Source organism: Astatotilapia calliptera, chromosome 3, assembly GCF_964374335.1.
Source record: "Astatotilapia calliptera chromosome 3, fAstCal68.1, whole genome shotgun sequence".
NCBI lineage: Eukaryota > Metazoa > Chordata > Actinopteri > Cichliformes > Cichlidae > Astatotilapia > Astatotilapia calliptera.
Window position 1 is genome coordinate 50,212,702 of NC_137424.1, and position 17,269 is coordinate 50,229,970.

The window sequence follows — 17,269 nt, forward strand, 5'->3', positions numbered from 1 at the left end:
CAACTAAATGGCAGAATAAAAAGGTATTACCCACACATTGCTCATTATGTGGAACCCGTCACCTCTCCTCTGGAAATTCTCACAATGCAAAGAAAAGACCCGATCGTTTGGTTTAGCGATTTTTGGTGTGGTTTTTTTTTTTTTTTTTTTTTTAGGGAGCATTAAATGCGTGAGTTGGAGTTGAGCGTCCTGCTCAAGGGAAACCTTTGCCTGCACAAATCCAAAGCACTGTAGCATTCATGTTGAACGCTGACAGGTTTAGTGTGTTAGGTAATGGTAGCACATGGTTTGAAACGGGCTTTGTCTGCCTGTGCGTGTTGTTTGGGAACATTCAGTGCTTCTGTTCCCGTCCCGTTCTGATGTCAGGTTATTTTTAGCCTTGTTCTCTCAGGAGCCTTTGGCTGGGTTCAACTGCTTAGTTTTCCTTCCCTGCTCTACCTGTGTGCATGTACATCTATCCGCATGCCCGCCGTCGTTCGCTCTGTCGGCATCGCTCCTTTATTCCTGACACAAACCGGCAGACACCCCCTCCTCCCCAGACGGTTGTGCGCAGACGTTCTCTCAGAGACGTGCATGCACAGAGACTTCAAACCTATTTACTTGACAAGATTTCCCGAATCCCCCCCATGAAAACAGTGCAGCTGGAGAAAAGCAGGGAGTTTGTCTCAGTTGCTTTTTCAGTCTATCTTTCTCTGTGTGCCTGTGTGACAGGGGCACAAAGGAGAGGGGGAAACTGCTCTTATTTAAGACCTCAAGGGGAGAATTAAAGCTCCAGAACCACAGCTAGTCTATTAATAGACCGACTTCTGGTGGCACTCTGTCTTAGTTTCTACCCTTCACTTAATTTGCTACTCCTCTTCTGCCTTGCTACCTCTGCCCTATCTTGTCCATTTTACCTTGTCCTGTATTGATGTGAATCTCTTTGATTTTTCGTATTCAGAAACTATCGCCATTAAAACTTAGAATCATGTTTTAATGTCAATGTGTCAAATGTATGGTCTGCAGGCCAGAGGGGTCCAAACTGATCCATCTGCACCAGAGTGCATCACGAACGGTGTAAGAACATTTACTAGATCATTTAATGAGAGCGGATGTCCAAATTGTGGGTTTTAATCCTAGTCAGTCCTCCTTTCCGGCAAAGATATCGTCAGTGAGTCTGAGTCTTTCTTTGATTCACTGCCGATCGTAGGAAAACTGATATCCACTGTTAAAACTGCACTTAATATTCCTGGGAAGTCTCAGGCTGGGGACCCTTAGCCATCCAGAATTTACTTCCTTACACTGAAAGCAAAGGAAAAGAATTTGGAGGTGATTATTTATTGGGTACTTTTTGAAATCGTTTTATGGGCTCAACACACTTTAGATCAAACTGTGCTCCCACGTGGCCCATTAACTGAAATGAGTTTGACATCCGTGGTGTGAGATTTAACATACAGCTCTTAAAAATCTGGCCAGAAATCTCAGACGGTAGCGAAAAATTCTTCAGTTCAAGACACTGGGTTGTTCACTTCACAGCCACACAGCAAATATTTACTGTTGAGAAGCTGGAGAAAGAAACCATTTGGCATGTAGCTTCAAATATGTATGGGAATAGGAAAAATAATGACTGGAATTGGTTAAATCTTCACAAATCCCAGCCTGATCCTGATTTTTCTGTATTCAGTAAAAAGTGCTGTCAGGTAATTTTTTTTCCAGAAGGAACATTTTGAAACTTTCTGACTCTTTGTTCACTAGTTCTGTGTTTGGCTGGGGTCAGTGTTACTACTGGTAGCATGAGGCAATACTTGGACTCGAAGGAGATTGCACAGGTAGTCCAACTCTTCCAGGATGGAACATCAATATGTGCTATTGCAGGTGGGTTTGCAGTGTCTACCAGCACAGTCTCAAGTGCATAGAGGAGATTCCAGGAGACTCTAGGAGAGCAGATACTGGTCCTTAAACCATCAGCAGGACCAGTATCTGCTCCTATGTGCAGGGAGGAACAGGTTGAGCACCAGCAGGAGACTGGTGTGAATGTCTCTGACCAAACAATCAGAAATATATTTCACGTGGGTGGATAGAGAGCCCGATGTCTTCTACTGGGCCCCATGCTCACCACCCAGCACCGATTTGCCATAGAACAAGTAAAATTTTGGATAAATGGACTAACCTTAATATCAATTTTTCACTTTAATTTTCAAAGTGTTTTTAAATTCAGCTGTATGTAGTTTGATCCTTTTCATTTCCCTCGAACAATGTGGCAGTTCGCTCCTAACACATCTAACACAGTGCTCAGTCCATATGAGCAGAGATATCCAGCACTGAGGTCTGATGTGTTGTCTAAATGTTTGTTTTTTCTTAGGTGTAAAATTTCAAACTGTTTTCTTGTTCGGTCAAACAGTTGCACACTCATCGCAATACTTGTTGTACCAGTAGATAGAGGTGCAGGATTAGGACGTCACGTGTCCCTTGTGTCTTCATGAGTTGCTTAGCTCACTAAAAGAAAAGTTGTTTAAACAGCAATAAGACATACAGCACCTGATAAGCTTTAGTCTTGCTGCCTCTGTTTCTGATTTGCATGAGACATTACACAGAGGAGAGGGGCGGGGGCGGCTCTCACATGCTGCAGCACACCACGGACTCTGCTCTTAATGATAACAGAGGAAAGCTAAACATTTAAAAGAATTCACAAGTTGATACCGACAGCAGTCGATCCCGCAAGTGCATCAAGTCCCTTGTACTGCATGTTTAAAGAGGATTCATTGATGTAGTCAGGTTGTTTTTAGCTCCTGTTCTCTTTAATCTTGGTGACATTAAAAGTATCATATGTTTGAACATCAGGCAGAATTTCTCTTCTGTCCAAATTTTAAAGTAAATTTTAAGACGTCATATCATTTTAACATAGTGTAAACCGAACTGAAGTCTCCTGACATTTTCTGCATCTCTAATGCAGCTGTGCGAGAATAAAAAGGGACGTGATGCTCGTAAACAGAAGCCGATAACTACCATGAACAGTAATTTTTGTGCTGCTGTACACGCACACTGAGTCACATCACTGTTTTATTCTCTTACGGCGAAAACATAAATGCAGATCAATGGTGTAACATCTGCTGCTTGATTGGCTACATTGCCCGTAAAGTGATCAGTCATAGAAAGAATCGAAAGCGACAGAGAGCCTCTGGTGATAAAGGAGAAGCTTTGTTTCCTCCGTCGACAGTACAAGACAACATTGTCATTTTCACACTGAACCACTCTTCAGAGCGTTTACAAAAAGCCTTCTTCGAGGTTTTAAAAAATGCTGTCTTAGTATGACTATAAATCTGGAAAGGAAAGTGATGTGTTTTCAAATTTAGCAGGCTTACAATTCTTCACACCTCTCTTTTTTCCTTTTCCTCCTCCTATCAGGGGGGATTTGAGAGGGAAGAGAGGTGGAGGGAGGGGTGGACGGGGAATCTTCTTTTGAGGCAACACCTCTCGACAGTCCCTAACACAAAGACAGACAGAGGGGAGAAGGAGATTACAAGTACATGCCAGACAAGGTGCGGATTCTGCTGAGTGTTAATCTGTAACAGATTGGGGGCTGCACTCCTCCCGGTGCCTTCAGTGTCGGGCTTTTCATATGCATGGTTTCTGCTAATGTGCATGTCCTTCTCTTACTCGGTACCGGCGCAGGTCCGGCAAGGTCATTCGGCTCTTTGGCAGTGCTCCTGTTTTTAGTTAGCCGTGGTATTAAACCTCAGTAATCTCAGTTCCCTGTGGATTGACTAGAACTGAGGGGTTGGGAGGATTGTTCTTGAACCTCATGGCTAATTCTCAGGCCTTCAGGTTCAGCTTATATACTGGTCCTTGAGAAAATAGTGAATTTGTACTGATGGCAGAAGAGGTGATGCTCTGTCATGTAGTTGACAGAGTTGGGCAGGTTTTTCCATAGTCCAGATGTCCGATTATCCCACAAGATCATCAAAAGCAAGGAAAAATGTTTTTTACTTTCATTGGGAAGCTACTGGCGACCGCTCATACAATCCTTGATCCTTGAGGTTGTCATCATAAAGGAATTCAAAATGTTGTTAAGTCTAATGACAGGACAGAAAGGTAAAGGTCCATCCATTTCATTACCATTTATACAGTTCAGCAGGGGTGCTGTATCCTAACCTATGTTTCTGCACAAAGCTGGCCAGTGGATTTGAACCCAGGAACTTCATGCCCTGAGGCAGTGGTACCAAACTCTACACCACTATTCTACCGAAAAAAGCAAGCTGTTATATCATTTCTGAGTTTTAATTTGGCTATTCGCAGAGAGACCATCTCCAGCCTGATTAGAGCTAGTGTCTCTAACAGCGGATCGTTGAAGTGGACTATTAAACTCATCTCCAATTCATTATTTTTATTTTTGGACTCCTCAGAAAACCGAGCCTTAATGACGAAAAAGCATTTTTAAAAGCACTCGTAGGCAGAGAAGTGGATTAAAGTTTGTGATAAAAGAAGCTGGGTGGATGTGCATAACTAGACCCGGGAGTAGGAAAACGCACGGAAAGCTGCATATGGAGCAGTGTGAAGCTGTAGCTTTGGACTTAATTGGACATACAGTGACCTTTTTATTATTTTAAATTATGCCCATGTTTGTTGTGACTATCCACCACTATAACTGTGGGTGTATCTATTTATACTATGGAAAAATAAGCGTTCACTTTAGAGTGATATTCTGCCTACAGAATACTTTGGCATTGAGAAACTAAGTAAAGCAAATAACAGTTGCTGTAGCAACTTCCGGGACTGAAGACTGGTAGCACGGCATTGTTTTTTCTGGTTACACAGGCAGTCATGTGTCCCATCTAAGTAATTTAATATAGCTATGTGTGAACTTACTCGCCTTTTCTTCATAACAATCGGAGCCAAATGCTTAAAATCTCCTCTGTGGATTTGTCCAGATAGATCCTCCTCTGGAATTCCAGCTATGTGAACCTGACCTGCCCTCTGAGGTCTCTGAAGGGTCTTGAATGTGGAGAGACCGAGTGTGTCAGGCATACAGAGCAAGGCGCTGATGTCCCATCGTGTCCGACAGATGCGTACAAAATGTCAGAACAGGGTCGAGAAGCTGGATGTAGAATGTGTTTGACGCATTTGCTTTAAAAAGGCCAGGAAATGGCAAAATACCAGATATCATCCCGGGGTTCTCATGCTGTGCTAGTGATGGTAATATACCAGCACCACTCTCAGGATTTAGTTATTTTTGCAGAAACATAAATGTATAACTTGTTGTACAAATAAAACTTTACAGATCAGGTACACTAAATTAAAACTGGAGCACCAACCTTCTTAGAACCAGAGCTGTTGAACGGAAGGAATCGCGTTTTGTTTTAAATGAACATTATCAACATATGCTAATCCTGCTATCGAGTTATAGCAGCACAGAAGTTTGAAAGTTTGAGATGCATTTTTAAAAGGTAGGAACAAGTCGGATGTTACCAGAATGCGTTTCAACTGCTCACTAAGCACTTGCGGGAATTATTTGAAGCCTACGTGAAGCTTGTGACTGAATTCTGAACCCCCGCTGACACGACTCTGACACACTCAAGGACTTTGCGTCCAACTAGGGAAAAGTCGATGATTACCTGATGATTACAACAAATATTTTCACATTCTTCAACCAATTGCGAGTAGTTGCAGCAACAAACTGATTGCTCAGCGGTGTGATTGCTTTTGATTGGAAAACACAGGTCACCTGGTGAGATGCAACTTGTCTCCAAACAATCACAGATGAACTGTCACAGATTGGTACTGCAAAAACACCTGCCGTCAAATTTATAAACTTGACGCAGCTCACTGTATTTTGTATTGTGGTTATATTACTATATAAGGCAACGTTGCTGAGTACTTGTCATTTTGCAGCTAAATGTCCAACATCAGTTTCTGATGTATTTTTTAAAATACCTGGATGAATATAGTTTTACATACAGAACTTACACTGTTCACAAGTGCTGACTGTGTCCTCACCACTTGTGTCTATACCATAGTCAAGTTTGTTCCATACTCTTGTGAGCATGTCTGGCAACCATGTAAAACTGTGAACTTACTTGTGAACTACTGTGGAATTAAAGCACTTTCTGATATTCATTGTATTTAGAATTGGGGGGGAAAGAACCTCGTAAAACAACAATACTGGTTGTAAAGTAAATGGTTAAAATTAACATTAAAAAATGCTCTTATGACTTGTTAATAGTTGGGAAAAACTTAAAGTCAAGCTGTTGATGGAGCTTCAAACTGGGCCCTCGAGGTCTGAATCTCTAAGTTGCGTGATTGAGTTGTGGTATTTCATGGCAGAATTGCGGATTTGCATCCTAAATGGAGAAAATATTGCTAAACCTGCTCCTCCTGTCCTTTCTTTTGCTTTATTTTTATCTCACAAAAAAGTATTAGCACAACATAAAAATCTGAGAGAGTGTGCTTTCCTTTTGGGACAAGATCCACCATACAGTCAATAGCAATGGTCGTTTTTATCAATAGTAATAATGACTTTTTTGTGGTTTGAACTGCAGAAGCGGCTGAAGTTGATGCTTGTCGATTATTGGGATTCTTTAGCCATTTTCTGCCACCATTGTGTCACCTTATAGAGCGGCAGCTGGTCCCGGAGCGGCTGCAATGGATTAAATAAAGAAGATGAAGAGCAGAGGGAGTGAAAGAGGAGGCTTAAAGTGACACCCAGAGAGGCAGGCACCGGCGGTTAATTAGTGAACCTGTTGTAATAGTTTGTGTGCAGATCAGACAATATGAAGGAGGAGATGAAATGTGAGTTTGTGTGTGTGTGTGCCTCTCCCCCATGTGCAGCAGCTGGATGGTGTGGGGACTTAAAGGTGGATGAAGTGATGAGAGGAGAGCGAATAGAGAAGGTAGCCAGGTGGGCCAGATCCCCCTCCCTTGCCCTTCTTCTACCTCCTGCTTGATTTAACACTCACATAGGCAGAAGAGGCTGTTCACTGGAAAAAGAAAAAACGTCTAACACAAGTGCCTCACAGAATATAGATAACTTTCTGTTGGTTTATCGCTCACAAGCACGCGCCACCCCCTATCAGATGTCGAGCCTGGCTCCTCCAGGTCCTCGCGCCGGTCCCTCGGTACCAGGAAGTCTCCGGTCGGGTGTGGTTTAATCAAAGGCCTCAGAGGTCAACAGGCAACTGGCAACAATGGATCTCAGTGAGATCAGGGAGGAACACAGAAGGTCACTGTTGGTGATGAGATCACATCTACTCAGCACTCATTCCTCCCACATGTGTAAATGTGCGAGTTTGTTAGTCGCACTAATTAGTATAAAGCTACAAAAGTCCTCTGGGGATGGCAGGGTATCAGACAACAACTTAAAATAAGTCTGTCTGTTTTTTCTTATAATCCTGTATTATCAGAATAAAGAGTGTTTTAGTCAGATTTAAAAAAAAATCTATTTATTTCTATTTATTACTTTGTGTCTGAGGTGCAGCTACCATCAGGTTATCACAGATGTCTTCCTTCTTTTTCTGTGTGTCAGCTTCAAAATTAGACTGGGCATTCATTCCTCACACAAATTGTTTGGAGCTGAGAGTCGCTTCCTCTTCCTGTCAGTTAATTAGGGCTGCAACAGATGACTGCTTTCTTCATTAATGCAATAAAATGGTAACTTTTACAGCACTGAAAAGCATGTTTACAGGCTGGTACAAAAAATGCCTTATGATTAAGTTCCCCTTTTTATATCAACTCTAAGCAGGGTAAATAATTTATTATTGCAGTTAGGGGCGTGGCTGTGTTGATTGACACGTGTCCTTACAGGCCTCACCACTGCTCAAGTGGACCTTTTCACTGTGTTTGGGCTGTTTTGTGTCTTTTTGGGGATTTTTTTCTTTTTTCTTCATAGAATTATTTGAGAAATATTATAGCTTGCTTGAAAGGTTCAGAAGGAGCCTTTGGGGGCTTACTAGTATGATTCATATCCATGTACTTAAGGCATATAACTGTTTTGGCCTTTTGATGGGCAAAGCTTTATTTTAAGCCTTAGTGAAAAAAATCCTAGTTCTTGTGATGTTTTGCTTAACCTGCTTAAGGACTGATGAACTCATGCTGGAATTTAATCACTTATATAAGGGGATCTCCTAATGAGCCTTCACCCAAACTGTGACCAAGGTCAAGGACACCTTTGCCATTTTATGAGAAATATCAGAATCAGAGGGGCAGCACGGTGGCACAGTGGTTAGCACTGTTGCCTCACAGCAAGAAGGTCCTGAGTTCAATTCCACCATCAGGCCGGGGTCTTTCTGTGTGGAGTTTGCATGTTCTCCCCGTGTTTGCGTGGGTTCTCTCCGGGTACTCCGGCTTCCTCCCACCGTCCAAAGACATGCAGCTTGTGGGGATAGGTTAATTGGATAATCCAAATTGCCACTAGGTGCGAATGTACGGGTGAATGTGAGTGTGAATGGTTGTCTGTCCCTATGTGTTAGCCCTGCGACAGACTGGCGACCTGTCCAGGGTGTACCCCGCCTTTCGCCCTATGGCAGCTGGGATAGGCTCCAGCGCCCCCCGCGACCCTGAAAAGGATAAGCGGAAGCGAATGGATGGATGGATGGATGGATGGATGGATCAGAATCAGAATACTTTATTAATCCCGAAGGAAATTAGGGAATAAATAAATAACCTGTGGATTGGGACAGACCTTGAGCTACTGCATCACTGATGTTTCTGGTCTGACTCTTGAGGAGCTAAACTCGCCTGCTGGGATGTGAGTGGTAGGCAAACAGAGGTCAAGTATGGGTCAAACTCTGCCTCTATACTAAAATATAAGACTAAATGATTTAAGTAAAAGATTAAAGCTTTATTTTTATGTTTTTGATGCAAACAATTAAAAAAAAAATTTGAAAGATTGAAGAGACCACTCTGATGTTACCCAATGGTAACGACCTAAGACCTGGGGTATTGAACTCCAGGCCTCAAGTGTCGGTGTCCTGCAGGTTTTAGATCTCACCCTGGGTCAACACACCTGAATCAGAATATTAGTTCATTACCAGGCCTCTGGAGAACTTCAAGACATGTTGACGAGGTAGGTTAGCCTTTTAAATCAGCTGTGATGGATCAAGGACACCTACAGGACACTGGTCCTTGAGGCCTGGAGTTGCCTACCCCTGCCTAAAACCAAAGCCTCTTTGCTTGCCTTTCAGATTTGGGGAGTGTAATCATAGATGCATCACAGTGACGAGAGACCTCAAAGTTTGTGATGAAATGAACTTTTCTTAACTTTGAAGTTCATTTCATCACAGACTTTGAGGTCACTTTGAAGTGAATGATTGAAGCAACTACCAATCCAAATTCAATTTTCAATTTAATTGTATTTATATAGCACCAAATCACAACACCTCAAGGTGCTCGACAGCTAAAGATCCGACAATAATCCAGGGAAGACAATCGCACAACCCCCTTTGAGCAAGAACGAGTTAAAAGTGGGAACCAGAAAAAATCCCTTTTAACATTAAGAAACCTTCAGCAGAACCAGACAGCCATATGCTGTGACCAGTTTGGGGTGAGGGGAGGAAGATGGTACAAAAGGCACACAATGATAGCGATCAATGCCCATGATAAGGTTGATTAAAGTATGGACTCATAATAGTTATATTAGGCAACTGGACGGTGAAATTTTCTGCTAGTAACTAACGGATGGTTTCTGTGTGATGCACGATGAGTGAAAGTGGCTTAAGTCTGTTTCTTGTCTCTAGTGTCAGATAAAAGCAGATCTTTAGCCTCTCGTTCAAAAACAAACAAAAAAAAAAAAACCCAATACAGAACTTACGTCATGGCAACCAAAAGGCCTTTTTTTTTTTTTTTTTTTTAAGCAAGTAGGTGACTTTAGGGTGGCTACGTCAATCTTTCATGCCGTTTGTGGTGAGTCTAAATGAGTAAGGGACGCTGAAGTACTCAGCATAATGAATAACCAATACTTGGCTAACCTAACACAGAACCGGCCACTTCAGTCTCTACAGACCCAGCTTTTAAAGTACACTTGTAATGAGACTTCTGACATTGTATAATGCGCTCTCGTACACAGACTGCTTCAGTCCTCTGTTGTCCTCATCTTGTAATGTGTGGGCGCCAATTAGCCAGGCTACGTTTGTTATGAAACTGTTGTGCAGGTAATTGCTTGTAGGACGCTGACATGTTGGTCTTAGCCTTGCCGTTGAGGGATGATAGACTCAAACTTATGTATTTTTCCATTTGCGGTCAGAATAATTGCCCCGGGGTGTGCTTGCGGGGGAGAAGAAAAAATTGCATCCCCAACTGCGTTTCTGCTGCAGAGATAAAGCGAGGCGAGCAGCTTGTTGAGCGGTGTGTGGATTCTTCTAAATTGTCTGGATGAAGAGACACTCATGTCTCACGTCTCATAATCTCATTTCATTTATCGATCTCTTCTTCTCGTCCCCCTATTCTTCAACACTTTTCATCCGTTTCCTCTTTATACCTCTCTGTAGGACTCTTGATCTCTCGTCACATCTGCTCGTGTCTCCTTCTCTTTACCTCGTCTTCCCCTCTTTTTTTTATCTTCATTTCTCAGCCATATGTTTGTCTCAATTGCCTCGCCGTCCCTTTTCTCTCTGTCTCTCGCCGGTCTGGGATCAGTGGCATCTAATGCTTTCCGCTCTGGCTGATTAAGTCAGCACATGTACCCTCTTTTAAATTATCACTCGCACACGTACACACTCATGCACGAGCGTCCCCACAGACCTAATCAGTCCTTCTCTTAGTTCTCTCTGTTTCTCTCACACCACTCCAGACCTAATGAAAAAACATGAGCTCTGCTAAAAAAGAAGGCGAGATGGACAGATGGGGGGGGGGAAGAGAAACAAGGTAGCAGCAGCAATAATAAAGAAAGACAGAGCAGCAAGGAGACTAATTCGTTAACAAAGACACCAGTCGCTTTCGGTACCCGCTTCCAGTTCAGAGATATTGTTTCCAGTCATAATGTCATGCAGCGGTGCAGTGGGAGGTGGGGTGGGGGGCTGCAGAGAGACAGAAAGGCAAGGTGAGTCTGGCTGTGAGAGCGTTTTCAGTCCAGCTGCACTCTGTTAGCCACTAAATGTTGTTCTGTTTGGCTAAATGCAGCTGTGCTGTGTTACATTATTCTACTCTCATTTGTATTGACCGCATAGCAGACTGCTTGGTGTGTGTGTGTGTGTGTGTTAGGGGGTAAGTGGGAGAGGTAGCATGTTGAGTGAATGATTGATACGGGACTGGGAGTCTGCTGTGGAATGTTACTGTAAGTGTGTGTGTGAGTACTTGAGGGAGATGATGGGTTAAGTGAGTGAAGGTATGATTCTTTATTGAATGAAGGCACGCGTTCGTGCATGTGCGCATGCACACCTGATTATGGTGATGAAGTTCCCCGTCGGGAGTCTCTCCCGCTACAGTCCTCGAGTAGTTTAATGAGAAGCTGTTTCCGTAGTTACCAGGTGTGCGAGCCGGCAGCTCATAACGTCCTGCGGTGAAGAATAAAAGATGGCGAGAGAGAGGCGAAGGAATGAAAGTGGTTGAGGACGCCAGAGAAATGAAACAGAAAACACCCTGATATCTGGTGTGAATGATCAATTTAACCGTGTGTGTCTGTATTGATGTTTGTGCTCGAGAGGCTTGCTGAGGGCGTTGCACGCGGCGAGCGGAGACACTGAATCTGTGTAATAAGCTAGAAGACCTTCAAATCGATCTCCATTTAAAGTGGTAGGAACAGCAAGGTGGGGCCAAGCTGTTAGGTTCTGGTCAGATCATATTAGGCATCTCTTGGGATGAAGTAAAAGCTAAAGCGAATTTTATGCAATGGGGGAAACATCCCTAGCTCAATAAGCACCTTTTATTTATTCTTTGTTTAAAAATAAATAAATCTAGGGTGTCTGTCAGTTTCCTGTTTTCTCTAAAGTGGTAAAAAAATGTGCATATTTTAAGTGTTTGAAGCAGCTAAACAAGAAAAAGTTGGTGCTCTTCTCTTCCTGGAGTAACTCTTTGTGTGTGTGTGTGTGTGTGTGTGTGTGTGTGTGTGTGTGTGTGTGTGTGTGTGTGTGTGTAAAAATTATAAACTAGTTTATGTTTAACACATTAGTGGTTGCGTAGGCTGTTGCCTCTTTTAATCAGAATACTTTATTAATCCCTAAGGAAAATTATGTGGGTTACAGTTGCTCCAAGACAGTAACAGTAATAGACTGAACTAATTAAATAATATGTTACAGAATTTACAAATTTAAGAAACGGCACTCTGAGCACCTGTACTGAGGTATCATTGGAATGCTGGTAAAGACAAACATAATCATACACTCATGTCTTCAACCCGTCCGTGCACGCTCAGCATGCCAGGTCACAAAAATTAAGAGGTGCACAACAAGAAATCACTTCCAGATGGCAACAATGTAAATTAAAACGGCATAAATTAACATAAACTACATTTGATGTGGTAGCTTTCCCTGGCAGAGCTTGCTCTGGGACTCGTTTGATTTTATTTTTTGAAGGGCTTTTTAAATCTGTGTGGATGTTTCTCCTGTTTGTATAAAAGCATCTAGTTTCCTCATGCCACACATGCTTCCCAGGTCAGACACCTGTTACATAGAAAGCTTTTCTTCTGTTTTTGTAGTTTTAATAGACGTATTATTATTATCATCTTCCAAAAATCAAGTACAAATTTATGTAACAATCGTTGAAACTTGAGTTATTAATTTAACAGCTATTTAAATATTCACAAATCACAACCATCCGTAATCATCCCTGTACAGTTTGGATTTTGCTAATTTAGTCATACCTGCCAACACACCTGTTTTTTCCTGGGTCCTTTAAGGCAGTCTTATAGTCTCCTGCCTCTTAGCTGTTCAACATAGAATTTGTTTTTTCCTCACTGGGCCAGTAGATCAGACTTTCACTGGCCCAAAAAACCCTTTTGAATTACTGTATATAATAAACTAACTTAATCTCTAAAACATACCATCATTTTCTTAGGAGGGTTTTCAGAAAGAAAGGAGGAGTGAATGCTGTGCCCCTCACCCGCCGCATGTCTTGCTGCTAGAAAGAGACATCATGCCTGCCAGCAGCTTGCAGCAAAGGTTATGAGAAATGCCAAATTGAGAGACCTAAGAAGTTTACCTGTACACAGACAGCTTTGATTTTAGCTGCTTCTTCATTTCCTTGTGCTGTCTGTGTCTGTGTGGTGGATGAAAACAGCTAAAAAGATCACTTTTCTTGACACTTAAACTTTCTGAACATGCTGTTTTATTTTAATGTGAAAATACTGTAGTATATTACTACCCGTACAAAAATACATTAATTCCTGATGGTTCATTTCACCCAGTACCCGTGAAAGGTGAACAGATCTGTGGAAATACTGTTTACATATTTTTTTTCTTAAAAAAAAAAACAGCAGCTGGTTGGTCAACTTGCCCAACATATGTTTGTTATGTTGAACCCTGATGATGCCAGTATTGCACAGACTTAACCTGCAAAGATAATCCCACACCTCCATGAATAATGTTCACATTACTGGAGTATTTGCTGAAAGTTAACATTTAATTAACATTAAACTCTAACAAAAAATTGCCTCATTATAAAAATCTAATGCCAGACTTTGGTGGAAAGTTAAAGCAGTGATGTAACACTATATACTGTAAAAGACCTGTTTTGCGATTATTTCTGAGATCTGCCAGTTTGGTTTTTTTTATTATATTTTGACAGTCATACAGTCGAAGGTTCAGTTTTCCTCCAGGTTGGGTGAATGAATGACACGTGAGCTTCTGCTAAAATGTCGAGAGCAGAGAAGAGGGTAAAGGTGCAGCAGAGTAAGAGTCAAAAGAAGACAAGAAATAGTTCTGTGGGTAGCACCTGTCCTTCAGGCTTCTTTCACTTAAGAATTCAGATGAAATTCGTGCTCTGTTTGTTGGTCCTTGCTGTGTGTCTGCATTTTTTTTTTCTCTGTGTGAAAAGTAATTTGGCATTGTGTCGGTCAGGGTTATCTTTAAAAGCTTCTCATCACTGCTCTTTGTTCTGTTGTCTTGTGTAAGCTTCTCTTCTTCTCTCATTTTGTTGTTGGTTTTTTTTTTTTTTTTTGTGTGTCCTGGCCAGATCTGATCCACTGCACCAATGAGATGAACGTGAACATTCCCCAGCTGGCGGACACGCTGTTTGAGCGCACAGCCAACTCCAGCTGGGTGGTGGTCTTCAAAGCTCTTATCACCACCCACCACCTCATGATGTACGGCAACGAGGTAGGAGACATCACACACACACACATACTGACACAAACAAAAGCCCTCCAGGGCAGTCAGAGCAAGCTACATCAATAAGTGATATTATTACTCAACCCTGTCTCAACCCACACACTCATAAATCCGAACATACACAGATTTTAAAAAGTCTTTTATTCATGTCTGTGCATTGTGATCAACATCAGCGGAGTGGGAGGGTGGCCGACCCGTATGGGACGTAAACAGCATGCACAGTAACTGAGGATGTATATATTGGACACGAGGCGTGAGTGATTGAAGTAGCTGTGGAGCGCTGAGAAATTAATTAGCTCAGCCAGAGGCTAGATGGGGGACGAGGATGGAAGCAAAAGAATAATCAAATAATTTAACTTCATAAAAAAACATGCTTGGAAGCAGGAAGAATAACCCAGCTGGGTCTCTCCATGGGTTTGCCGGCATTCAAAGACAAATCTGAAATGAAAGCCCAAGCAAACCTTTCTTTGTTCATGAGAACTTTTTTTTCCCATTAATTATGAGGTCTGATAAGGACCCGTGTACACAAAATGTCAGTTTATATGCAGCAGTACAGATTTTAATAAAGAGATCTGTGTTTATTTTATTAAGGTTTTTACTTAGTGAACCGCTTACTGTACAATACTGAGCTTTTAATTTGGTATTATTTTATTTAGAGCTTATTTACTGAGCTTCTCCTGTTTTTTCTGCTTAAATATCAAGTTTATTTATTTACCTATTTTTGCTTTTTTGGGCCATGTTCTCCTCTCTCATTGTATTTATTTTACTAAGCAGTCTAAGTCATCATTATTGATTGACTTTAACCCTAACCCCAATGGTAGGTTCAATCCCAAATTGAAAGTCGGAATTTTCAGCTGAACCCCGTCAGACTTCAGACTTGGAAAGTTGGAGCAGCTGATGGCGGCAGTTAACATAAACATGATTAAAACTGTAGAACTTGTAATCTCGACTGCTAGTGTTGTGTGTTTGTTACTTACTGAAAAAGCCCCACAGAGAGTGCTGACCAGGCTCTGTCCTTGAATGTGCTGCAGTGATGTTTTTAAGGAGTTAAAAAAAAAAAGCATTATGCTTTACTGCTAGTGATGCACGAATGGCTCTGCCTTGCTAAGGAGCTAGGGAAATAAACTGGCTATCCAACAGTATAGGATTTTTGCCAAGAAGGCTTGCTACGGTGACAAAATCCTCACTACTTGTGTTAAGTTTGTAATTTTTCCAACTCATCACTCTCAGTCCAGCTGCTGGAGATGTTGATCTATCTGTATGAGACCAGTTGTCAACCATCTGGCAACCGCTGATCACTGCGGGCAGGGCGGGGGGGTGTCACAATCAGACTGATTGTGACTGATTGCTGCTGTCTTTGGAGTGAAATTACTTGCAAAGTGGTTTACTTTCCTGCACCAAAACCCTCCCTGAGGTTGCTTTGGTTGCTAGCACATTGCCTTGGTCACCATGGTAGCTTTGCATACCAGACGCCAACTGGGCTGCTTACACCACTAAACTACCCGACACTTACTTCACCAGCTGGACAGGGAATGCACTCCCCCCCCCCCCCCCCCCCCCTCTTAATAACCTGTAGTTGCTAAGGGGTCAGTCTCCAGGGCTGTGTGATTGAGGCCTTAACTTTATTTATATTTTTTTTCCCTGGTCATCCAGTAATGGTTTTGAGAAGCACTGCCATAACATGTACTACAATCCTTTGTCCAGGTAAAAGTGTTGTTTTTTTTCCCCCTCTTTGTGAAAAAAAGAGGTCACTTATTTACTTATGTAGTAAATATATTCATCTTATAGATGGTAATAGAACTATGCAACCACTTTCAAATTCATGCAGTGTACAAAAGTCACAGCTGGCTACCTAACCAGATCTTGTTTATCTCTAGCAACATTATGCGAGCGGAAATGTTGGTTCGCTTGACAAACTTCTTCACCACCTGACATAATCCAAGATACTTGCTTCTGTGAAATGTTCTGTTATTGAGTTAAGCAATCATTAAATCCTGTAATGGCACAAAGAAAATGTGTAAAACAGAGGCAGGTAAAAGCATGCAAGTCACCTTTGTTGTTGATGCATGCAGTGCATATGCTGGTTGTTGCATAAGATGCATTACACAGATTGCACACAGTGCTGCATAATAGTTCATGACACTATGTGTTTGTGTCTCATCACTGTTTTTGCTGCAAGTAGCTTGCACATTTGCAGTAAATAGCAGTGGAGCGCTGCATGAGGTTCATTTGGCGGTTGTGGTTATCATTAATAACAGTGGTTCTCTGGAAGTCACACCCAGTGCAGTTTCTCCTTCTTTGTGGTGAACTCTGCTGTGGTTTTTACCTTTCCGTTTCACACCAACCTTTAAAAATGTCCGTCTTTGACCTAAGATTGTCTCTATGCCCAGAGGTGATGATGTTGTTGGCTTGTAGGACTGCACACAAAAGCGACTCTGCCTCTGCTATGGTTAAATACTCAGAATCCTTCCCTCTGCATTGGTGGAAAGCTATTTAGACACCAGTGCTGCACCAAAAGCTGGCCCTAACTCCTGCCTGATGCTCCTGCTAGTTTCATAATGCTGAATGCAACTTTTCTGAATTTAGTAGATGATGGTGGAAAAAAAGGAACCTTTCTATCATTTAGCTGTCTATCACTTAATTATTTTGGTGTAGGGGTGAGGTGTCTTTTCCATTAGAACAGCTTTAAAACCTATGAACATACAGTTAAATGTAAGAAAATCTATATCCTCCCTTATACAGTGGGTGAGACTGGAGTGTTTGCTGGACCAATTCTGGCCTCAGACCTTATGTTGCACGCTCCTGGTTTAGGAAATGTAAACGTTTTGCTTCCAAGCTATTAGCTTAGCTCTCAGTCTGTTGCTGTTATGCAATGTTTTTGCGTAGCGATAATTTGGGAGCTTTGGTAGATTAACTTTGGACGGAGGCGGAATAGTTGGTTCCCCCTTTTTCCTGTTTTTTTGTGAAAGCTAGCTAGCACGCCGCTTACTCATATTTATTGTGCAAACGCCAAAGTGACATAAATCTCCACTAACTCT

At 42.0% G+C, this 17,269-nt stretch overlaps 1 protein-coding gene across 12 annotated transcripts in view; it reads left to right on the forward strand.

The window, feature by feature from the left end:
- LOC113019101 (phosphatidylinositol-binding clathrin assembly protein) overlaps positions 1–17,269 on the forward strand; it is a 109,960-nt gene that overhangs the window by 16,318 nt on the left and 76,373 nt on the right. For all 12 annotated transcript variants that reach the window (XR_013902840.1, XR_013902839.1, XM_080291858.1 and 9 more), the window contains exon 2: positions 14,077–14,219. Coding sequence is in view for 10 of the 12 variants with exons in the window: in XM_080291858.1 (XP_080147984.1) it covers positions 14,077–14,219 (143 nt within the window). In the remaining 2 variants the exon portion in view is untranslated. The remainder of the gene's footprint in view (positions 1–14,076; positions 14,220–17,269) is intronic.